The sequence below is a fragment of the Syngnathus scovelli genome, chromosome 9, assembly GCF_024217435.2.
Source record: "Syngnathus scovelli strain Florida chromosome 9, RoL_Ssco_1.2, whole genome shotgun sequence".
NCBI lineage: Eukaryota > Metazoa > Chordata > Actinopteri > Syngnathiformes > Syngnathidae > Syngnathus > Syngnathus scovelli.
In genome coordinates, this window is record NC_090855.1 from 2,282,187 (window position 1) to 2,307,131 (window position 24,945).

The window sequence follows — 24,945 nt, forward strand, 5'->3', positions numbered from 1 at the left end:
AAACCTGTAATTTGTGGGAAGTGTCGCAAAGCCAGATTGACTTGCGAAATTCAGGTAGGCACCAAATAGCGAGATTAAAACCCGTGGCCGAAAGCCATGTCCGAGGGTCCTTCAAAGCTGGACCAAATCCAGCAAAAGTTGAATGATCCAAGTTTGTATATTTTCCATACCTGTGCAGGGTTGCGACTCCCAGACCTGGTCAGGACACAGCTGCAGGTTCTCGGGCTCCTGAGCCAAAACAGCTCGCGAACGCACCCGGACGGAACCGAAGTCCACGCCGGCGTCTTTGACGCAGATGCTGACGCAGGAGCTCCAGTCGGACCACTCCATCAGGTAGCACTCACCTGACAAAACACAATTTCTTTAAACCTTTTTTTTTTTGGCAAGTTTCTGTATTGTTGATACAGATAAACAGTGAACACGACGACGACTATTAAAAGCTGATAAGTTTCGATTTTGCGGCAGTTAAAAAAAAAAAAAAAGGATTCTCCTCCGACCGCAAAGCAAATATCACAGCCGCGTGATTACGGCTGCTGACTTTTTTTTATTTATTTTCTTCACAGCCTTTTTACTGCTTCAAAGGTTAATTATGCGTTTCAATTCTCGGCGGCTTCAACTCACGGCCTGAAAAAAAAAAAGGCGGACAGAATCAATTAGCTTCAATCTTTGGCGGATAATTGCCGATGACCGTCGCAATGTCTACGCGGCCTCCCGGCCACGTCCCGGCGCTTCTATTCGTTTCCTCTTTCCTGTCGCCGCGCTAACAGCAGGGATCATCAGAGGTGAGCTGCGTGGGAAATGGATGAATGAGGTGAGACGTGTCTGGAATGTTTCACTTTCCATTCGAGCGGGAGGAGGCGGAGGAGGTAGAAAGGACTCGGGATGCGGCGCGGGTCGGCTTTGACGACAGCTGACAAGTGCAGCTCGTCAAATAACGAAGAGGGAAGTGGAGCACGGGTCAAGAGTGCATGAACGTGCGTGAGAGTTTCCCAATTCCCATACTAGCGAACCTCCGCCCGTTCTGATGCGTCTCGCCGACACACTTTTCTCACCTCTCAAACTGAAGGAAACTAAAAGGTTCCGGAAGACAAGGTCCAGCTGCTCTCGAGTGCCGACTCGAATTACGGGGACGGGGTTCTCTTGTGCTAGCTACTTTTTTTTTTTTTTTTTTAAATGCTTTGGCTAGTTTTATATGCTCCTTGGATGCCAATTAGAATTACAGTCCAAGAATAAAAGAGTTTAAGGTACTTTTTGTAATAAATGCTAAAGAAACAATTAGGTTTTAGTTTCACTCTATAAGACAGACCGTTTTTTTTTTTTTTTTTTTTTTAAATAGCATTGACTTTTTTTGCAGTTAATTTTGTGGTTGCAGTTTTTCCCCCTATCTGTGTGGCCCCTCTTAAAAGAAAACGATAGTGTTATTCCGCCCCAGAATGCTGAACAATCTGTGACGAGTTAAATTAGACACTTTGGAAACGAGCTTTGTGTTTGCTTTTTTTTTTTGGCAGAGCGAGCGAGGACTAATTTCCCTTTAGGGAGTGCTGACACTGACAAAAATAAAATAAAATAGGGACAACAACACTGACTTAACTGCAAGCCGCACACTCACCTGTCTTATCAAGCAACGCTACTAAATTGGGTCTACTTTTTTGGTCTGATTGTGGAGCTCAAAATGAAAACGCTGACAAATATCCAGAGAGCTGCTGTGTCCTGTCAAGCTTTTGGGAGCAAAGATCCCTCAAAAGCTGACACATGACTGCTGCCTGTCATCACGATGACAGCAGCTCTCCACAAAATAAACCCAGTCGAGCAAATCCCCACAACTCGGCAAGAAATTAAGAGACCACCAAAAAAAAAAGCTAATTTTGCTATGAAATCCTCACCAGGGCAAGGAAGCATGCAGGCCTCCTTCAGTCGGATTTGCTTGTCTCCATCCACGGAAAGTTCCAGACCGCTGCATAGCTCTTCATCCACTTGGCCGCTACTGTCCCGTTCGCCGCCGCTGCCATCTGATACGAAGCAGGTGAGGTTCCGGTAGCGCGTGCCGTGACCGCATACCACGCTCTGAAAAATCACCAAAAACCAGAAGCTGATTCGGCGGACAACATTTGGACCGTCAATTTGACTGAGCAATGTGAAATTTGGTGGGGAGGTTCATCATGAGCAGACCCACAAAAAGTATTTTTTTTTATAAATGAACAATGATTCAATTTGACTTTATATTCCATACTGGACATGAACTGTTAATTTCTCCCCCTGGTGTGTGGTTGAGGGATAAGTTTGATAATTGGACATGCCATAAAATTAATTTAGAGGAACAACTCAGCGAAATGGGCCATTGAGTCCACATTCCTCGCTACTCATCATTTTTTTGCTTTATGACACCATTGTATTGATTTAAAGCCAGTGTCTGTTTTTGATGAGATTGGATAATCTCTATCATTTTTAATTCCATTTTAACTTGACAGTGTGACTCATTATTTTGTTGTCTTTTTACTAAGATCAAAACTATGAAACTGAAAAATAGGCCGAGGAATTTAACTCATCCCCATTGTCTTTCATTTTCTCGTGTTAACGAAGTCCTGCAGTTTGGTAACTAGCGTCAGTAAAGCTAGCTTGTTAGCCTTATAGCAATAGCAAAACTTCCAAGCCATATAAACATCCATCCATCCATTTTCTGAACCGCTTAGTCCCCACGGGGGTCACGGGCGTGCTGGAGCCTATCCCAGCCGTCATCGGGCAGTAGGCGGGGGACACCCTGAACCGGTTGCCAGCCAATCGCAGGGCACACAGAGACAAACAACCATTCGCACTCGCACTCACACCTAGGGACAATTTGGAGTGATCAATCGGCCTACCAAGCATGTTTTTAGGATGTGGGAGGAAACCGGAGTGCCCGGAGAAAACCCACGCGGGATCGGGGAGAACATGCAAACTCCGCACAGGGAGGGCCGGAGGTGGAATCGAACCCGCACCCTCCTAACTGTGAGGCGGACGTGCTACCCAGTGCGCCACCGAGCCGCCGCCATATAAACAGCACCGATTAAATAATCAAAATCAAACTCAGCCGTCCGTGTACAAAGCCCCCAAGGGGACTTCAAGAAAACACTTTCACGAGATAACTCCATTAATAATTCATATTAATAATATAAATTTGGGCCACTTTTGGCCTACTGACCAGACTGAAGCGAACACAGCAACGCAATTACACAAGGGAGAAGGTAATGGAGTTTTACTCGGCGATTGACCCAAAATTTTAAGACATCAAATGAGTTCTTACGAGAGTCAGAAGGGGAAAATTACTTGAATTATCGACTTTGTTAAACATTTATATGGCTGTTTGCGCACTAAGGAGGCAGTCAGAGAGAAAAAGTGGACATTACACACATGAAAGAAGACAAAATGAGCGTAGAATTCATTCTGTAATGTAATATTACATTATTTACACTTCAGCTGCTTTTCTTTTTTTTCTTTCATGTCCCCTTAGGGGAAGTATTGTCAAACTCATTTTCATCACGGCCCATACCATTGTTCACTCAGAATGGAAAAAAACATTTACACTAAATGCAGAGTCAACCCATCTTCTGTTTGGATGGATCACATCCATGCACGGATTGTACCAACCTCGACACGGCACTCTGACCAGGCGCTGTACTGCCATCGGTAGCACGGCCGCACCGGACACGGCTTCCACTGCACCATCGGCGAAGAACACGGACGACCGTCACCCTGCGAGGCTTGCACGACAGACCTCTGACGCCACATCTTGCCTGGAGACCACGTCGAAGGAAATGACATCATCAGTCAGTCACATTTTATGTATGTGGTCTAGCTTTACAAAAAAAAAAAAAAGTTTCAGTTATGTCATAAAATTTTATGGAGCTCCTGCCATGTTATTTTTGAATCTCGCCCCATCAATCAGCAAAAAAGTGAATGCAGAACATTGATCACCTAAGCGACGGGTCCAAAAATAGAACTTATGTAACAGTGCACGTAAGAAAGCGACCCCATTTCCATCTCGTGTGCACCTTTCATCCCACGCACACACACGTATCCAGAGAAACACACACATGCAGAGGCTTTTGAGTGGTCAAAGAAGCCAACATCAATGAGAAAAGTGCAATCTACCAAAAAAACTCCACGATCATTTTGATCTTTTATTCTGTTGCTTTTTTTCCATGACCACTTTGACTGTCCAACTTTTCACTTACCATCCAAACCGCAAGTCTGCGAGCACTCGGACCAGGGCGACCACTCGGAGAGCTGGCAGTTGACTGGACACTCCACCACGCAGGAGATGTTCATTTGCCACTTCTTCTCCAGTTTCAACTGCGCACACCCGACTCGTTAATATGATCATGAGCCAAACATCACTGCGGGCTACATTTGCGGGAACAGGAGACTCATAAGAAATGAATACGATACTCAGGCCTGTCGAAACAACATCCGCACACACGAGAATACGGCATGATACGGTATTTCACACTGGCATTAGATGAAAATAGGAGAGGTACTAAGGTGACTCACCTCCTCGCAGAATTTGATGTCCACCGATTTACCGTCACTGCGAACGCAGTCCAGCATGCGTGTTTTGATTCCCTGGCCGCACACGGCGCTTGGACTCAACTGACACGTGCTCCAATCTGAAAACAATTTGGAAAAAAAAGGTAATAGCGAGAAGATGGAGCAGCAAGCAAATTCTTTTTGTCTTGAAATAACGTTTTGCAGTCAACTGTTGCTAGGCAGATTTTATGTCTCTCATCATTCTATATCAAAACTCGACATTGTTTTTTTTATTTCAATTTGTCTGGCGCTGGACAGGCAGTTTCTAAAGATGACTTTTATTTTGAAATGTTTTTTTTTTTTTTAACCACACGGTAAGGTCCATGGTGCTACAAAATAAAATGGAGGCTTTCTGACAGCCGTGCGGGCTCAGACTTAAAATAACTGGTACAGCGACAGAACTCCCAGAAACAAAACAACGTGGCTGTTTTTAAATGCTTCATATGCACAGTCTACAAAATAAAGAAAAAACATCAGGGAGGCCCATATTGACTTCAAGCCGACAAAAACAACTGTGTCTGTTTTTAGCTACAATCACTTCATTTATGAACAGCACAACAACTCAACAACACAAGTCGTGTGTGTGTGTGTTTTTGTGTGTGCGAGTCCGTGCATGTGTTCCTTTTGGGAGGTGGGGTGCGCTACTCTGGGGATGGAAAGGGATAAGAACAAGATGAGAAGGTGCAGCTTGGATGCTTTCCACCGTGGCTTTGATTCAATGATGCGCTTGGCTGGAATGAACCATTATATTTGGAAAGGTGTGTGTGTGTGTGTGCTCGGGGCGATTCTATAGCAGCTGAGTGAGAACATGCCCACTAAAACAACATGAATCCAAATCCCACACAGAACATTTTTGTCTGGATAATTGACAAGTACACCGTTTTTGTTAAGCCACATGACCCACAACAGAGTGGCCAATCGGAACGAAGTAATCCAGATATAAGCAGATTGCGAATAAAGCTAAAGTTGCTAACGCTACCTGTGATGTTGTAGAAGTAGTTGAAGCAGTTGAGGTTGAGGCCGCAGGGTTCTTCTTCGGCGGTGTCAGGACACATTCTCCCGGCGCTCGGCGAGCGTAGCGTGTACGCCGTACGAATACGACCTTTGCTTCTCGCGCATGGCTGAAAAACAAACAGGAAGTGAAAATTTAGCATTGACATTTTGACATGGAGCAGTTTGTTCCCCAGCTTGAAGAAACATGGAAGCTGTCACGTACGTTTTTTTCTCCCAAACAAAAACATAAAAACATCAACTGCCAAACTATAACTTAATAATCAACTAAAATACCAACTAACTGCTTCGACACCTGCCGTTCCCCTTCTTCCGACGTGTTTTTGGGTTAACCCGCCGCCGCTATCTGACTCCCTTCACTTATTTCTGGGAACATCAAAATTTGAAAAGCCGACGCATTTCTTTCTTTCTTTTTCTGCTCTTGACTCAAGCGCCCCACGGTCCAATTAGGCGCTGTGAATTGGAGAAGCGCGTTAACGGCACCGAGCATCGCCTCCTCCTGGGAAATGTTCCCGTATCCGACGAGGGCGCTTACGAGAACGACGAGCCGAATAGATTAGAGCCAAAATGGTCGCAAACTTTCAAAGGGTGATGACGGTATCTGAGCGCAAGATTGATTGAGAAGCAGAAGAAGTCTTCCCCATCTCTTTGTGGAATGTTCCTCCAGGAGTTTTGGGTACGCAAGAACACATTTAATGACTCCGACGTCAACCTAAACCCAATCTAACCTTTTTGTCTATGCGAATAAAACATTTACTTTTTGTCTTCATGTTATTAGTAGATTCTAGTTGGTTAATTACTTGGTTGTCAGTTCGTTAGATATTTGCTTTTTTTTTTACAAGTTAGCATATTGTGTGTGGCAATATTGTAATATAAAACAGCGCCCCCTACAGGGCATTGTCACAAGGTTCTTTTTTTTCACTTAAAGGAGTCATTTTACATTGCTGGAGGTCTCCGCTGGACTGTAGCCACGTCTAAATTTTTAAGCCCATTTCCGAGGCCATTTTTTTTGATAACCTGGGTCCTTGGATTTAAGGATTAGGTGTTAAGACGTTTTGAGGATCTGCAGACACCTTGTACTCAGGGACGCTGCACTTACTAATGCGGTTACATTAGCACAGCCGTGTGGGTTTTTGTGTAGCGTTGAGTGCGGTGTGTCATCAATCATCTCACCTCCCGGCTGAATACACCATCAAGTGTGTGTACCTGTGATGTATCAAGTACTTTTCCCGCAACATCTCACTGCACATGTCTTTTTGGAAAAAAAAATAATAACTCACTCTTGACAAAAAGCACACAGCAGACAGATTTTGTGAGTTCTTACCAGGCTGCAGCGGGTCCAAGGACCCCAGTCGTTGAGGACGCAATCTTCAGGACAAGGCAGCCGGCTCTCCCGAGCCCCCAAGGGCATCTCCTCGGGGTCGCACAAGTAGTCCTCCACCGCCTCCGAGGGCCCATCGATGGTGTTGAGCATGCACCTGTCCACAATCATCTTATTTTAAACATCTCAAAAAGAATATAAAAGGAAGCCGAGATTGAAATAAAATGAAGGTTGAACGGATCAATTATTTTTAAGGTTGGCTAACACAAAGCCAAATAAAAAAAAAAAAAAAAAACATTGATTGAGGAGCAGTTCAGCTTGTGATGCCTACCGAACTTTTCTGGTCTGCACTCCTTCTCCACAGTTCTCCTTCAGGTCCACGTTGCTGACCTTCCATACACTCCAGGGCTCGGCTACCCAAACGTACTGGTTACAGTCGCTCTGGCACGGCACGACCTCGTATACCTGAGGACCCGACGCACGTTTCAATCAGTCGGCTTTTTATTAAAAAAAATAAAAAAAATAATTTAAACTGTCATGGCGTTATTAATAAACACGATTAGAAGATGAGGAAAAATTCATTACCTGAGCCTGGAGTAGTTATCGTTCAAAAATCCAGTCGAGCAGGATTAAAAAGAGACAAGAATTAATTAGCAAAATATTTATAAAGAAGACACGGCATCGTTAATTTAATAAGGCACGGAATATCATCAGAACACACGCACGCACACACACGCTAGGCCTTTAAGGCTAACATTAGCATTATTAACATTAAGTGAGAAAGGTGGACACTTTCAGCACAGTCGCCGCTCGGCAAAAAAAAAAAAAAATTGTGCAGGAGCTGCAATAACGGCAGCAAGCTTCAGCTGGTAACTCATTAATAATCAACTGCTCTCTCCGCACCGCTCGCGTCGTCACACTGTCATAAAAAGCACTCCGCCGCTCGCTGGGAGTGAGGCCATTATTTTTGGAATCATTCGGGGAGGGGTTGTTGCAATACAAATTAGAATTCTTGTGTGGCTTCATTGTCACACTGAATTAACACAGGATGTTAAAACAGAAATAGAAAAACATGTTTATAATTGAAAGGTTTGTCAAAATGAAACTCCTCAACTCACGTCGACATAATTCCTTAGCTCCAAACGGCCACAAGATGGTGCCAAAGCCACACTTTGAATGCAAACGTTTCAATTCACCAAATCTCAAATATTCCCTCACCTGGTTAACGTGGTCCAGCTTGGGGCAGGGTCTTCCCCCGTTGTAGGGTTTCTCCCGAAGCCACTTGGAGCGCACTTTGACGCCGCTGCCGCACGATTTACTGCAACGTGACCAGTTGGACCACTCGCTCAATTTGCAGTCGGACGGGCAGGGGATGATGCACGCCTCCTCGATGTAACCTGTCGAGACAAAGCCCAAAAGTCATTACTCTTGATGTTTTTTCGTTTGTTTTGGGGCGCTGGAGCCTCTGCGTTGGCTCGTCATTCGAAGGCTGAGTAATGAAGACGCTCAGGCTGTGCTGCGTAATCAGCCATTGCTACAATCGACAAGAATCTCGAAGAAATCAACCAAGCGTCGTAGGAACACTGGAAGCCCTTGTGGATCCGGGAGGAATCGCCGGTGATAATCTGGGGTTAACCATATGCGTTGAACTCAGACTTGGAATGCCAGTTCCCGTGAAGATCCTCATTTGAGCGGAACACCGAGATGTACCGCAGATGAGCTCCCCGTGGAGACTGGTGATATACTTCCTGAACATGAACATCCTGCCCTCATTTTCATTTTCACGTCTACGCTGTCTCTTTTTATGTACAGTACGGCAAGCCCAGCGGAGCGTGCGCTATTGTAAATCACGCTTCTCATCTCCACACCGTGTATATACGGTCTCCAGGGCCAACCAACTGTTGGCCGCGTTAAATCTTCTGCGTCGTGGTGACTCGTCGCCACTCAAGGGCGCAGGAGAAGACAACCAGCAGAGTGCCACGAGAGAATAAGTGGCGTTTTATTGCGAGGTTTTTGGGTTCAAAACGGAAATTCTGGTTTCTGAGATAAAAAGGTAGGCGATTAAATGAGTCAAAATGTTCTTGGCTATCTAACAAAGACAAACAAGCAGGACATTTGAGACGCCCTGAGATATTTTACCAAATGTATCAATTGTACAATCCATGTGGATTTTTTTCCTGATAAGATAAGAAAAGGCAGAAACATGACCTTTGGCGGAAAGAGGCAAATTTATTTTGAAGCTGGGGATTTACTTTGATGTAAGCATTATAGTGATTTTTTTTTTAGGGGGGGGGGGTTGTTTGTGCTCTGTGCTGGCAAAAGGCAATGTCAGAATAAAGGTTTCATTGTTCCCACCGGGCACTCAAAGTGAAAAGGTTTTGATTTGTTTCGTCATTCGTAACATTGTTAGTTTTCTGGCTGTTTGTACACCTTTCTGCGTTTTTATTTTTATTTTATTTTTTTGCGCGAGACTTTGGTTCAGGGGTCTCAAACGCAATTTATGTGGGGGCTGCTCGAAAGAGTCTGGGTGTTTATTCTACAAAAAAATTGAAGTAGTTTAAAATAAATAAATAAAAATAAATTAATTAATGAAATAATAATAAAAAATCTTTACGAAAATTCAGAATGTTACGCTTTTGTTTCGTTTCCTGAAAAGGAGTGGTCACGAGAATAACGGGGCTTATGTTTCCACGTGAAAGAGATCAAGTGATACTTGAGAGCAAGACTTGCTGCCTCATCAACTTATCGATTTTGCTAATCGAAGGCGGAACAACACATTGTACTCCCCCGGCCGGCCGGGTCTGCGGAAAAACAACGGGGTATTGAAAATCTGTGTGTGTGCTGACTAAAACACGAAAAGATAAAGACAAAAGTCAACAAACTGATCGTGTTTTTTTTTTCTTACTCAGCAAATTGAATCTTTTGGTACTAAAGACAATTTACCCGTGAACCCAATGTGAACAAAAAATAAAGTTAGGGAAATTCAACAAATCCACATAAACGTCTGTTTTTGTTGTCTTCATATGATTCAAATGTCTCACACGTTCACTTTGGTGGCAATTTCCCAACCAGTCTCCAGAATTCTCCGCTTGAAGTATTCCCCATCCCAGATAAGAGCTGACAAGTCGGACGGGAAGGACGCCGACGGAGCGCGGCGGAAATAGGAGGCCTGCTAAATTGTCAAACAAAAAAAAAAAGCCCTTCGCCTCCGTTAAGCCTTCCTTTCTCCGACCTTGAGTTATCGTGACAGTAGCAGCAATAAGATACAGCCCCGGTCCAAAAATTAGGTACCCCTAAATCATTTGTGACTGCATGTTTTGTGTTCAATAATATAAGCGGACAAAGTAAACATGAAAATATAGTTGTCGATGGAACAATGTTTTATAAACAATTTCATCGGCGCAGACAAATGGAAGCCGACAAGTCTAGGGGGGATAAAAAAAAAAATCCAGGAAGTTGTTCAAAAGCAAATAAGCAAATTATAATCGCAGGCTGAAGAAAGCTGACGTGTAACGTTGTGCTAACATAATAGAAACAAGTCTTTCGACAAATCCAACATCTAAGACTGCGAGCGCAAGCGAGTGTGTCGGCGCCGATTCAATTTGTTTGCAACAAAATGCGTTGGTGGGGGAAAACAAAAAAAAGGTGCCAGAGACAAAAAACATCATCCAAGAAACACACAACAGATGTCTTACCGTGACTGTTGCATCTCGCCGTCTCCACCAAGCGTCCGTCTTGGTCGTAGCAGACCATGGCCTGATATCGGTAGCCCTGCCCGCACTCCTTGACGTCGCCAGTCACCTTGAGACCTAAAACGCTTTCGGCTCGGCCGCCCTCGGGTAGGATGCAGTCGGACCAGTTGCCCACCGGCTGGGCGTTGTACTTATCGCACGGGCAGTACTGCGTCTCGCTCAGCGGGTACATCTGCGTGTTCTTGCATTTGTCCTTCTTCTTGCTTCTCCCTTTTAGGTACACACAAGGCGGAACTGTTTGACGACTTAACGACTTAACCGGGTTAAGGAGGCATACCGATTAAGGCCCTCTTCCGGGTGCGCACCCCCACGCAGTCGGCCGAGCAGGACGAGAACTTGGACCAGTTGCTGAGCTGGCAGTCGTCCTGACAGGGCAGCTGGCAGCGCTGGGTCAGGGCGGGCATGCTGCGGCCCAGCTGCAGACACTCGCTCACGTCCACCTGCGTTCCGTCTAGCTGCCGACATGACACGGCTGGATGCGACCCCAAAAAAAAAAACGATTATTTTTTTTGTATATTTTAGCGAGTCCAGAATTTTGATCAAATTCAACGAATGCAAAGTGAGTTGATTTATGGCGCATGTTCTCAGCCCGCACGGCGAGGACCGGCGGAGGACTCTGGAGGAGAGAGGACAAGGTGAGCGAGAGTATCGGAAGCCTCGACGGCCGCGGGGCTCCTTCTCGAGTGGACGTCGGTGTACCCGAGAGAGCCTTTGGACGCCGGCCGCCTCTCAGCGGTCGCGAAGGGCGACTTAAAAGTTAATGAAAACAGAGCGATGGCCGTTAGAAAAGCCCTCCAGTGGCGCGCTGCGTTCAATAAAAGCGGCGAGTCGTGTTGCGGGGATATTTCGTTGACAGATCAATCTTTAGGCCCGTTGGCTGTGTGCGCACGTTTTGGAGGTCAGCTTTTATCTGCTCGCCTCAGGAGAGTTTTGTCTCTTGTCCGTTTCAAGGTAACAATGTGGGGGAAGCGACGCAGTTGTGCTGCCAAATTACTCCAAAGATTCACCGAGTGTGCAACCTCCAAAGTGCCGGCCGACTTCACGTAGCGTCAATGAAACTGTCACCCTGGTAAAATCTTTACTGACCAGCCGGGCCATGTTTTAACGAACGAACGAACGAACGGACAGTCCCCAATGAATTAAGAGTAAATCTTTTTTGTACAGTCGATTATATAGCTTTTTGTAAACATGAGAAATAATGAATCCTTTTTCACACTAAATACGTCAAAGAGTAAAGTCAGCAATATACTTCAAAGTCTAGAATTGTTTTTTTTTTTGTCAAAGTGTTTCTGTAACCATCAGAGACAATTTCGAGTCTTCCGCAAACTCGGGATTTTCCTGGAAAATCAACAAAATAAAAGTATTTTGCTATAAGCTTCAAAGTCAATTTATCCTTGAACGAGCCAATGTGCTTTGGAGGTTCTCCCGCTGCATCCATTTTGAGAGAGAAAGTCTTTTTTTTTTTGTCACACTAATGAAATCCAGACCGTGCAATATATAATAAGCACTCCTAGTAGGGGCAAGAACATAATGAAATTGATCATTGGGCGTGACCCCTTTAAATTGAATTTTTATGCAAGGCGTGGAGGATTCCACACCCCTCCCAGCCATTATCACGCCTTGTAAAGAAACAAGATGACGTTCAACTTTGAGATCTCAGCGTATGTACCTCGCGTTTGCAGTCCTGGCCCGCAGTTCTCCTGAGCGCCGGGTCGGTCCTGCCTGAGGAACCAGGGAACCAGCTGGCACTTTCTCCACTTGTGGGACTTCCACCTGGAAGGCATCATAGTCAAAGTCATTGGAACTAGTAACAAAACCGCTAAGTGTGCCTTCTGGAGTTTCTCATTGTACATTAGCGTTAAGGATTGTTTTAAAAATACTTTTGTTTTTGTTGACTTTGAAGTCGAGTCACCTGCCAAGGGCAATCAACAGCTCCCCCCAAAAAACCTCCCAATTGCATCACTGATATCTCAAGAGTCTAATTCTATTTGCATTCAATTCACTGGAAATAGAAACTGTACCGAGGTGAACAGATCGGGAAAATGACTTGTGACAAGATTTGGGGGCCATCAAAAACAAGCCATCTCCGTGTTTATTAGCGGCATCCTGGAGCGAGCGCGCAAAAACAAACCAAATCAGGCAGGCCTAATAATCAAAGGCGCGCTCGGCGAGATTGTAACTTAATTAGTCATCTCGACACACGTCCCTTTGCACACCTCGCTTTTGTTTACACCCTAACATCACGCGTAACAAGGTGCCATGCTTCTAATAAGCCACACTCACACAAGACACGCTGAGATTTATTTCCAGAAGATGTGTGAAACGTATTTGCATCTTTAATCACCGTAACCTACATTTGCGAGCACGCTGTGAGTTCAAGTTGTTTACCTGAAGCCGGGACACGTTTGCGGCGGCTGGCATTCGCGCTCCTCCTCCAGCACTTCGGGACATTCCTGACCTCCGTTGGAAGGCGCTTGGATGACCAGACGCTTTCTGTATTGTTTGGTTTTCACGGCGTTACCAGCTGGGGGGAAACGAGAGACGTGATGAGAAGGATGTCAAACTTCGGGAAAAATCAGAAGAGCTGATTCGGAGCTGCGAAACTAACGAGACAAGTGTCAGGATAAAAATGGCGACTAATGAGCTAAATTTAGCTTCACGAGTAAACAGCGTGACAAAACATCCGCAAAAGCAGAACATCCTCGATCTCTTAATACACGTACATTCAGGGGTACTTAATAAATCGGCAGGTGTGCCCACATTTATCGACCAAGACGGAGCGGTGTCCAATTAAAATGCAAACGTTATCGACGCCGTGAGATGGTCGACGTGGGTGATAACGAGTGTTTGTCTGACCTCAACCAAAGCGTCTTTGCCTCGGACAGCGCGGAAACATCAACGACATCTTTGCTGACACGTGGCGAGGAAAAATAACAAGTTCATTCAGAGGTCGGCGATCTGTCAAATTAATTACTCGTAAGGGAGTGTCGGTGCGCGGGGTTGGCTGGCTAATGAACCGGTACTGTATACATACTATATATATTTTCAAAATTGAAGACTAGACTTCAGTGACCCTATCGCAGAAAGCCTCTCATCGTCGAATGAAAGCAAAATGTTCTGGAATGGAACATACGGAGAGAGAAAAAAATAAAAATAAAAATCAATGCTGCCTGTTTTCCAGCTATACGAATGAGTCATCATGAGCAAAGTAATTTGTGGACTGAAAGCATTTGTTTTGTCTCGATTTACCTGCGTCACAGGTATCAGGGCAGGACGTCCAATCGCTGAAAGGGGTCATGATGCAATCTTTCTTGCAGGGCAGCTGACAAGGACGCACCGTGCTGGGCCGAGGAGCGTCCGGACACCTGCGCACAGCCGTGGATGGGACAAACTTAAAAAAAAATCAATGCAACAGCTTGAATTAAAATGGCTCCCCTTTCTTGACAGCAAAAGAGTGACAACAGGCGAGAAAGAATACTAAAATAAGTACTGTACATATTTTCATATTTTTTTGTCCCTACATGACAGATTTGGTGTTTTCAGTCTTCTTTGGCGCAGTCATTGAGTCCTTGGAGCGAAAGCAGCAATATTTATCAGCATCTGTCTGCTGATTAAATTGCCTTTAAGTATCAATGCGGCTTAATTATTGTCATTATCATCACTGACAAGTGGCAGCAGTTAATTAGGCTTCCTGGAAAGCGCACATTTGATTTTTATTTACCCAAGCGTGGCTGTGAAGGCGAGATACCACTCGGGAGAGCTCAAAGTCTGTCATCTTTGTTTAGAAAAATTATTATTATTTTTTTTTTACTAGTTTTTTTCCGCTCGCCTGCAAATTATTCAGCCCCGATTCACTAGAAGCATCTGTCTCTCAAGCACCACATCCGTCTTGCTTGTTTTGTCATCTAAATGGCGCACTAATGTGCACAATGTGTTTTTCAATTTTCATATTTGCCGACCAGGCAGCGCTGCTCGCCCTTCCCCCATTCAAAGCCCCGTCCTTAAGTGTCTAACTGGCGTCTAAGAGGGGCAGAAGCAAAGCGAACTTACTTTTTGGGGGGCACCTGTCCCACGTTGACACGCACGCACATGACTTTTCTCGTCTGGAGCCCCTTGGAGCAGGTCTCAAAGCCCGCCCCCGCCGAGGTGGCGTTGAGGGATGCGGACGAGGGGTCCTCGGTGCAGGGCCCCCATGGACCCGTTTGCCAGTGGTACACGGTGCAGGCGTGCTCGTTGCAGTTGCGGACCTCCTGCAGCGAGCTGATGTTGGGGCACATGGCGCCACCTTGGGACGGGACACAGTTAAGTTTGACAGACTGGAGCAGGCTGCTATCTCGTGAAGCCCCGCCCCATTTATCACGAGGGATTACTTTATCACGAGAAGCATTTTTTTTTATAGTTCTTCCCCTCTCACACGCTATCCACAAATCTAGAACCATTCCAAGACATCCACAACTATTCGTCTATTTCGGGCAAAATTTACCCAAAATCTCTGGAAATTTTGGGACCCGTGAAAGACCTTGAAGCAAAAAAAAAAACAGCGTTACTCAATCCAGTAACTATAAAAACAAGTCCAGGCTTGTATGAACAAAAACATTTGTCAAACTCACGACCGTATTTGGGGGGATTGCTAACGTGCTAAGCAAGCTAACTAGAGGTTTCAAACTAGTCTGCTTCCGTTACCCTCCATGACTGTGATCCAGGCCACAACCATGGCAGTGACTGCGAGTGAGGACACACAAGACACACTTGTAACCGGCGAGGACAAACAAAAGTGATGTCACAGCCGACTCCTAGAAGGTTTGCGATATTATGAACCAAAATGGAACTGAAATTTTCTACAACTCACCTTCACCGGCGTTGTAAGCCAGAATGGAGCGCGTCCTCATCTGCTTTCCCTCCACGGTCTTGCTGGAGCAGGTCTGCGAGCAGGTGGACCACGGCGTCCAGTCGCTCAGCACGCAGTCCCTGGAGCAAGGCACCTGGCAGGCCACGGGATCCGGAGGCGGCGTGGACGAGCACAGGCTCTCGTCCACCGGCTTTCCTGAACACCAACGCGACGTTGTCATGGCAGGGTCAAGTCAGTAAAATAAAAATACTATTTTTGTCCAAAATGTTTTCAAATATATTTTTGCATTGTACGTCTGTGTTTCATTTCATATTTATTGCTTACAATGAGAGGATTTTACATTTTTCCATAAATCAAAATAGTGCTTAGCTAGCATATTTAGCATCCGTTAGCATTAACGATTCCATGTAGCGGACCAGCAGTGGTGATTCAAAAAACTTCACAAGAGTGGAGCATATTGACACGACATCTGATTTCGACCTTGTTTACGGATTACATTTTTCATATGGATTTAGCCGCCACCACTTGAGTGGCACCGCCCGCATATGGAATAAAATCAAAATGGTAAATCCATGTGGAATTTACACTGGGGAGCGTATGAATTATTAATAAAGCTGATATAACCGTGACATATCTGTGAAGCCACCATATGAGGAAGTGGGAGAAAATCTATTTATTTATACGGGCTCTGGCGAGTCCGTTATGCTTCTGCCATGTAGACCGCACGCCTCACCTCCGCCGAATTATAAGCGAAGGAGGGAGCGGGGGGAGCGGCTTCGATTGGACGTAAACACCAAAGAGAATGTGGAATTTTAGTCCTTGGATATTTCATGCAGATGCGTATCACTCAAGAGTGAAAAATCTCTACAAGACAAGGAGACCGTCTCTATTTTTAATGAACAACCTTCACTTGTTGCCCGTGTGACCTTTTCTCTCTCAGAGGAAGGTGGGGGGGGGGGGGGGGGGGGGGGGGGAATCTGAAGAATAAGAAAATCCATTTTCATCCGGATCGGAGGCGGGCAGTTCAATCATTGCGGTTTGTCTCGGTACCGGAGGCATCAAGGACCGATCGGTTCATGTGACGGGTGCTAACATTTACAAGAGAATGCCACCGGTGGTGATTCTTTCATGAGACGAAATAAAACAAAATGGCCATCAAACGATATAAAAAAAAAATGTAGTGATGAAAGTCACAAGGAGCGAGATGCACTTAGAGGACGATTTGATTTAGTGGTAAAGTTAATTGCTCGTGGAAGGGAGGAGGTACGAGTCAGCGTTACGGCGAGGAAAATGTTGTGTCATGCATAAAGATCATCAAAGCGAGGAGGACTTTTTCATGACAGGAAGTGCCGCGCTCATTTTTCAGAGCTCGTTCAGCGTCGCGGAAGAAAAACTTTCCCGAAGTGATTAGCTGTCACTCACACGTCCCGAAAAAAGATTTTACCGTTGCTGTCGATGCAGCGGACCCGAGCGAGCTGCGTTCCGGGCCCGCACGGCTTCTGCTCGACGGGAACGCATCGCTCCAGGCCCACCAGTTGCCAATCGTAGCAGCTGGGCTGGTCGCAGGGTAGCGCCTCCACCAGATGGGGGCAGTTGGAGGGGCCGCCCGTGGGCTCGTTTGTTATCCGGCGCCGTCGGAGTTTGAACCCTGCGACACAGGGGGGGGGGGGGGGGGGGGGGGACGAGAACACGTGTGACCGTAATGGTATGGTTCTCATCCATCTTTTACCAACATTATCATCATCAACTATTCAGTGCACTCCGAAGCTGGAGAAGGATTAAAATTCCATGATGCTCCATCATAAATTTGCATTTTTGTAGGATTCTTGGAGATTTTTTCCGAGAGCATTTTAGCTGTATAAGGCTTTCCCGTTGTCCGTCTGCGTTATGAAGATTGCATGTTAATTTTCAATAAAGTTTATTACGGTACCATAAGTCAAGTGCGGAAGGCTTTTAGCACACTGTAAAAAGCGACGAATAAATCTTTTACGAGCAAGGATTCTGCTGGCTACGTCTTCTTGCGAGAAAAAAGGAAAAGTGGTACGCAAGCTTACGCTCAACTAATGAGCCACATGCTGCTTCACCAAGCGGAGCTGGATGTCCGGTGTGTTACCTTTTTTAGCCGACGGGTCGGCGCAGCTCTCAAAGGTGCACGGCCCCCAGGCACCCCAGGGGGACACTTGGCATTCTACAGGACAGCTCAACTGGCACAGTTGCGAGCGATCGGGAACGGGACCGCCACATAGACTGTTTTCCACCGGACGAGCCGCTGTGGGGGTTTAATCAAATCAATTAGACAGATGTGTGTGTGTCGTTCATTTATAATTGCGTTAAAATAAAACTGAAAATTGTGCTATCCTGTTTAGACCTGTTTGAAAAAATAGAGTATTATGTATTTAGTCTTTCGTGCCACTTTATTTTGCGAAAACGAGTAAGAGTGAGAGCATGAAGAGGGGAAAACTTGATTAGAAGAATGGAAAAAGAGAAGGTGTAAAATCGAAGAAACCGATTTTGTTGGACTTTAAATTATACTGTTGTTAAAAATGCCCGTCTCCATTTTGATCCCACGTCGAGCGTTTAATATTACCGCCCACAAAAAAAAAAAATACATAAAACTACAACTCGTGTGCCGGCAAGACGAGCAGAAGCTTAAAAATCACAAGAGCTGAATCACAAATCCTCAGCGCAGAAGTCAAGTGGGGGCTTTTGAAATGCAAAGAGGCCAATAGCGCTTATAAATAATTCCACTGGTAAACACGCACACACAAATACGCGCGCGCATGTTAAACGGCGGCTCGCGGAGCCCCCGTTAATCCACGCCTCGTTAGGAAAATACACCTAACGAGTGCCCTCTTTGTTTCTTCCTGTGTTGACGGACAGATCTGAAGACTCATTTGCATACGGTTTTAGCCGGCAGTGGGCGGTGCGTTCGGTGCGTGGGCCTTCGGTAAGGTCTTAACCCGACTTAATCCAATGCTTAAAACCGGCGCAATCACGTTAAGCAATTATTAAAAAACATCAATATGCGAGAAGAAAGCAATGTAATAGTACTCGCCTGTGCCAAAAACATCACAATCAATATTTAGCACAATACATGAATTTTTTATTGGATTTTTTTGGTGGAAAGCTGGAACAGATTAACAACATTTCCATTCATTTAAATGGGGAAAGACGATTTGATGATTGGCTTGGAAAAAGTCACGTGAAAAAGCAATGTTTTTTTTTTCGTGCTTAGCCCAAAGCAAAAAAAATATTGCTTTTCTGCCAAGAGGAGTAAAGAGGGAAGAGGAAGTGGCTGAAGAGGAGGATTGAGAGAAATATTTGAGGGAGACGACCTACCTGTGATGTGAAAGGAGACGGAAATGAGTGGGGGTACGCTAGGCTTCTGTTGTCTTTGGGTTTGACCCGCTGCAATAACAGGGAGGACAAATAGCGCTAATTAACTACGAGCTAGGCTAACGACACAAGCTGCTAGCCGTTAGCTATTAGCCATACATACATGGGACAGCACACAAGCATGGTGGGGGTATCAAAGAGGTGGTCTATGAAGGAATTCCTTCATTAGGGTGAGTTTCATGCAGGTCAGGTAAAGTACTAAGAAGCGATTTGCGCTCAGGCAAATCCTAACACTGAATTTGTCGGACACAATGTCACCGAGATCTCATCTGAGGTCACTTTTGCATATGCTGCATGGATTTGGATTTAGAGACGGTGGACCTCACTGACTCGCTGGGAGATTATAAAATCTCCTGCCCGCTCACCAACACCCCTAAGTGGAGGGAGAGCTCCTGCTCCTCACAGATAACCACTCGAGGTGTGTGTGTGTGTGTGTGTGTGTGTGTGTGGGGGGGGGGGGGGGGTTAAATGCAACCCAACACATTTATTTCAAGCTTGTAACTGTAATTGTGTGCTGCGGCTTTGGATACACTAAAATCCCAATATTTTCTGGTTTTCCTTTATGACAACTTGACTCTGTAGGTGCTGCTGTTTTAGTTAGCAACAGAATCCCCCCCCCCCCCCCCCCCCCCCCCCAAAAAAAAAACTGGTCAGTTTCAGTATGTTTTACCTTTGTCCTTCTCTTGGAAGTCGCTGACGTACTTGAGGAGCTCGGCGTTGGCTTGGACGCAGTAGATCTCTCTGGTCTGTAGACCCCCACCGCAGAGTCCGGTCAGGTTGGCGCGGCGGCGGTCCTGCTGGCCCAGTAGCAAGTCCACCCGGCAATCGGACCACTCGGTGGTCCTCCAGGCATAGCTGGGAGGCGTGACAAGGCGAGTCAGGCACTATGTCACTGATATTCGGTCTGAGGTCACATTTGAGTCAAATTCAAGTCAAACTATATCTCATGTTAGGCACTAAGATCTGATCTGTAGTCAGTTCGAATCACAAGTGGATCTGTCCACTCACATGGCACAAGGCATCACAGCATCCCCCTGAGGCTCGCAGGGCTCGCGCTCGCTTATCGTGGGGCACTCGGTCCCTTCGCCGGTGGGGAATTGCAGCACTTGTCTGCGGCGCTCTCGCCAGCCACCGGGCAGCTTGGAGTCCGAGCAGGTCTTGGAGCAGGGCGACCAGTCGCTCCAGTCGCCCACTTGGCAGTCTCTGGGCAGCACGCACGACTGGATGATGAGAGGCGCTTCCCTCGGTGTGCACAAGCTGCGGACACGCGGAAGAATAACGCACTTTGGCTGCATTGTGACATCATAACATGTAGCGCAAACATTGTGATGCATCATCATCATCATCATCATCATCAGGGTACTTAATTTCCTCCTCCAGGCTTGGCATGGAATGAAGGCTCAGATTTCATTTCAACAGTTAATGAAGCACGCAGGAAATGTCGCAAGTCGCCGTTTTAAAAGAGAGCTGAAAAATATTTTTCCACACATTCATATTTTAGCACCATAGCGAGAGCTCGCCTCGATCACCAGTGTGACTGTTCAGTCAAAACATTGTCGACTGACAATGTGTGCCACACACCCACACACACACACGCGCCATAAATGTGTGTAGTGTGCTCGAGGTGAAACGTCGAGAAGAGATCGTTCCAAAAACACGGTAGCGAATCATCATCGCCGTCTAACATTGTAGCGAAACATCGTGCCGCAACCTTGCGGCATTGTAGCGTTCGTTCCCCTGGCACACACACACATGCACACACACACACACGCAGGTGTTTTTTAAAATAAAGTGAGTTGCGCCCGAGGTGAGTTACCCAAATGAGAGCTTTCCAAATGAAGCAGCGGTGGAATTAGAGCTAATAGCTCGTCAGCTACGCGGCCTTCGGGGTGGGGGGGGGAAGAAAAGCTGAGAAGTCGTCGGTTTTAGTTTCCAACATTTCTAATGACTCTTCGTGCACCCTGGGGTAAGGGAAGGAGGCGGGGTGTGTTTGGGGGGGGCTTTGCTAAATGCAGTTTAGACCCTCAAATGATGTTCCGCACGCCGCGTCGCAGTCAATGCTAATGAGGCTTGCTAGTCACCATGTGGTGGATGCTAGCACGCTGCTGCTATGGATATAAATATATAGATTTATAATTTACAACATGGCGTAGCGGTTCCCTGCACATGTCAGACATAATGGTGTCGTCCTCATGTGTCGCTAGTGGCAAGTTTTCTTCACTTTTTTTTTTGCCGAAGTTGTGGGAAAAACAAGTGTGAATATATCAACGTGAGGGAATCAACACGGATGGGATGAATATTCATGGAGGGGGTGGTGGTGGGGGGGGGCAACCGCTTGTTCTTTGGAACTTTTGATGGGCGTCACCGTGGAGAAACATGAATGAACACGTTTAGTGCATAATACATCATATCGCATCCTCCACCACCGGGATGCCGGGAACAAAGGCTGACGAGCGGGGAGGCTCGCCCGCAAAAGCTTTCCTGGAGATTAAAGAGCAGCGGAAAAACAGTGCTGGAAAACTGCAGCAGACACTGTGGAATTTTCATGGAGAAGGAAGACGAAACAGAAAGAGCTCCTTGTCATCATCCCGTGACCACCTTTCACGGCGCTCAACTCTGCGTGACATCTTCGTGTAAATCCAACATCGTAGGCTCACATCTCAAACTAATTATTCTCAAACTAAATAAGTCTTGATAATTCTTATCTTCTCGTTCTAATGAGTTACTTATAGCGGAATTAGGCGTAAAAGTGAAAAGTGAAAACTCACTTGCGTGGGACTGAGCTGCTGTTCCTGTGAACGCAGTTGACATCTCGCGTCTGGTATCCCACCTGTACGTCCCAGGAGGAACTCTCCTGCCGGTTCAACCGGTTCCTGGTGCGTTTCTTCTGGATCAGCTCCTTTGTTTCAAGGTCTTTGGCTCCTCCACTCCCTTGGCCTTTCCCTTTGCGTCGCTTGGCCTGGCGAGCTGTCCGCGTCTGGGGCAGGACGCAAGGTGTCCAGGCGCCCACCCTGAGGCTGTACATGCCCTCCGGTCCTGCACAGGGCCCTAGTTTGCAAGACTGGAACTCGGTCAGATTGGGACAGATGGAGCCTCCGAAAAGGGGCGGGACCAGGACGCTTCGGACCCGGTTGCGGAGGCCCGTCCCGCAGGTTTTTGAGCAGGACGTCCATGGGGAGTAGTCGGAAACAATGCAGTCCTGAGGACACGGTATCAGGCAGGCTTGCTCCAGTCTGGGTTTGGTTTCAAAGTACTCGCAAATGGCGTCCTCCGCAGGGGAGTCGTCCGACTTGAGGGTGCAGTCCACTTCTCGGGTCTGGATCCCCTCCTCTCCCCCGCTGCAGATAAAGGGACGCGGCGCCCCTGAGGTTCTGGAGGAGACGGACACGCACGGGTTCCAGGGACCCAGACGCCAGTCGTACAAGTCCTTGTGCCAGTCGCACACTCTAAAACAGTTTCTTTGGTTGGATGGCCGCAGCGACTGGTCACAGTTGGTGTGCAGCGTGGTCCAGCCCTCCACGTGGGCGCACCAAACCGCCCGGCTCTGGCTGCCCCCCGGCCCGCAGTCGCTGCCCATGCACCTCCCCCAAGGACCTGACAACAGACAAACAACCGGTTACAACTAAACTTGCATCCATAAAAAACACTATAAATGAGAAAAATGTTGAAATAGGGATTTAGAAAAAGCACAAGTGAACTTTCCCCTCTGCTGGGATTTGTCCTATTGTGATGATGATGATCCAAAGCAAGGATTAACTGAAGCCATTGTTGTTATATCTTATTCATGGATGCAATTGATGCACTTTGCTATTACCATAATCTTTCTGCCTTTACTGTAAATGTACGGCTTCACAGAAGGAATTGTTCAAGAATATTCTTTTGTCCCATTTTAACGTTGGTTACTATTGTTACATTTCCTGCTGCACCAGTTAAAAAAAAAAAAACAGCTTTGGCATAATTCTGCCAACAAACCAAAACGATGAACCAAGCTTTGACCCTCCTTGGGCGAGGTAATGGGCAATTCTTCTTAAAACCTCAAATGTCGAGAGACAGCGTCGTGTCATCTATACGTCTGCTTTGACTCGACGTGAGCCGACAAGCTTGAACGTGACCTCCCCCAAGGCCTGCGACGGTCGGGAGGAAGACACGGCTGTGTATTAGTGACATCTGAGACCAGATGTTGATTGTCAAAAATATTCTTCGGACAAGACGTTACACGTAACTGTCGGCTTCCCAATGTGCCTGCGTTTAAGAGGCCTTATAATGTTTGTGTCTACATATTTTCATCTAAAGCGCCAAATCCCTTCCTGACAGCAATATCCCTCACCGTGCATGTCGTTACCCGCTAATCTTTTTTGTGTTCTGCGGATTAAACCGTGAGGATTTTCTTCACAATCTATGAATGAAAAAACGGTTGCGTGTATGTGTGTGTACGTGCGTGACTCGAGAGGGAGCACGGCATTGATGGTGATGATGTCGCTTTATTAAGACAAATTGTCCAATCACGCGGCGGGATGCGCCGCCCTCGGCGTCAGGATTAGATTAGCGTCTCCCACAATGCATCACTTTTACATCCCGATCCAATAAAAGGGAGGGGGGGAAGGTAGGAGGGGAGGGGTTGCGGTGATGTTTGCTTTCAAAGGCGTGACGACACAGCAGTGGTGAGAATGATGGGTGTAAAATTAGCCCAGGGAGTGCGGTGTAAATCGAGAAAACTGCGCTACGCTGATTTTTGTCATTGCTACGTTTTCTAAACTCAAAACACAAACATGCGGATAAAGCCACGTGGTCGTCCATGTAGCCAATCGAATGTCTACAAATCTACATCGTCTCCGAGGTAATAAAGTAAAATCGTGTGATGCTATTGTTAGCTTTAACTGCTAACGTCTGGATAACTACGAGCTATGCTATCACCAGGATGTTCGTTCGGAAAGTACCCGAGTTGGTGGGAGTATTACGAAGTAGGCCCTTGCACCGAATGAAATTCTTAACTTCGTATTCTGAAAAACAAGTCGCGTTTGTGTCTGATTTGATGGCAGTCGTGAGTCCTGGACATTATTGCTGCCTCTTGCGACAAGCTAAGGGAGCCATTTTTAGAGACCTTAGGGGAGGCCGTCATCATTTGGCAGGTGGAAGGTGTTGGCTGTGAACGTGAGTCTTGGTGCCAAGCGTGAGCATACACACAAACACACACACACAAACGCACACTGACATCCTTCTGTCAGCAAACTTCACACTTTGCTTCGTTTTCATGTGGAAGGTGAGGATGAAACGAGCGAATAATGAGGCGGAACCTTTGGATGTTTTCAGGAGTTGGTTTTTAATTAATTTGCATTTGCGATTTTTAAATTGCAAAACAAGCAAAACAGCTTGAGTTCTTCTTTGATGTTAGCTATTGTCGAGTTTCGACGACAACGGAAAAGCTAGAATTTCTCGACGTGGTACGTAAAAATGAATCCGATTACTGTCCACGGCAATACGATTCGTTTCAGTTCTTATTCCATTCATGATTCAACTCGGATACGATACGCGATTCGCTCCAATTATGATTCAATACGACTCACGACGATTCATTCAGATTACAATACGACGCGTCCGATTCACGATACCACCAGATCCAATTGACTCCAATTTCGATAGCATACGATTTTTCTACACAAATAACTTTTAAGGCTCACTTCAAACGAAATCCGTGACACACATTTGCTAAACTGGGCCATGAGATCTGAAAAATTGGACTTGAATTCCTGACGAGTTAAATCGTCTGTGAGTAATATAGTCCGCCTCATTAGCTGGAATTCAAACACATCCCCAATCATCTCACACTTGATTTGTGAAGACTAAAGCACAGCGAGCGAGAGAGTTGAGAGAACCTAAAGTACCACAGTGTCATTTATTCATGGAGGGGGGGGGGGGGGGGGGGGAGCGAGGGGCAGGTGGAGGTAGCTGCTCGTTCCTCTGACTTATTCCTTCCTAATGACTTTTTCCTTCTTTGTAGAGGAGATCCCTGGCAGAGTAATGAGACATTTTTGCTGGCATGGCAGCGGCCACAC

General features: G+C 46.2%; 1 protein-coding gene across 5 annotated transcripts in view; it reads right to left on the reverse strand.

The window, feature by feature from the left end:
* The window catches only part of thsd7ab (thrombospondin, type I, domain containing 7Ab), a 43,892-nt gene that overhangs the window by 2,660 nt on the left and 16,287 nt on the right, over nt 1-24,945 (reverse strand). For 2 of the 5 annotated variants that reach the window (XM_068651769.1, XM_068651767.1), the window contains exons 2-23: nt 21,661-22,486; nt 19,901-20,149; nt 19,563-19,747; nt 18,836-18,904; nt 17,610-17,765; nt 16,941-17,144; nt 15,497-15,691; nt 14,698-14,932; nt 13,897-14,012; nt 13,036-13,171; nt 12,317-12,420; nt 10,925-11,119; nt 10,591-10,857; nt 8,113-8,292; nt 7,227-7,365; nt 6,899-7,052; nt 5,543-5,684; nt 4,528-4,643; nt 4,212-4,329; nt 3,625-3,770; nt 1,884-2,064; nt 171-344 (exon numbers count right to left, since the gene is read on the reverse strand). In XM_068651769.1, the coding sequence (XP_068507870.1) occupies nt 171-344; nt 1,884-2,064; nt 3,625-3,770; nt 4,212-4,329; nt 4,528-4,643; nt 5,543-5,684; nt 6,899-7,052; nt 7,227-7,365; nt 8,113-8,292; nt 10,591-10,857; nt 10,925-11,119; nt 12,317-12,420; nt 13,036-13,171; nt 13,897-14,012; nt 14,698-14,932; nt 15,497-15,691; nt 16,941-17,144; nt 17,610-17,765; nt 18,836-18,904; nt 19,563-19,747; nt 19,901-20,149; nt 21,661-22,486 (4,287 nt within the window). Of the gene's footprint in view, nt 1-170; nt 345-1,883; nt 2,065-3,624; nt 3,771-4,211; nt 4,330-4,527; nt 4,644-5,542; nt 5,685-6,898; nt 7,053-7,226; nt 7,366-8,112; nt 8,293-10,590; nt 10,858-10,924; nt 11,120-12,316; nt 12,421-13,035; nt 13,172-13,896; nt 14,013-14,697; nt 14,933-15,130; nt 15,167-15,330; nt 15,370-15,496; nt 15,692-16,940; nt 17,145-17,609; nt 17,766-18,835; nt 18,905-19,562; nt 19,748-19,900; nt 20,150-21,660; nt 22,487-24,945 lie in introns of all 5 variants that reach the window. The other 3 variants (XM_068651770.1, XM_068651768.1, XM_049729625.2) reach the window with 2 other exon arrangements.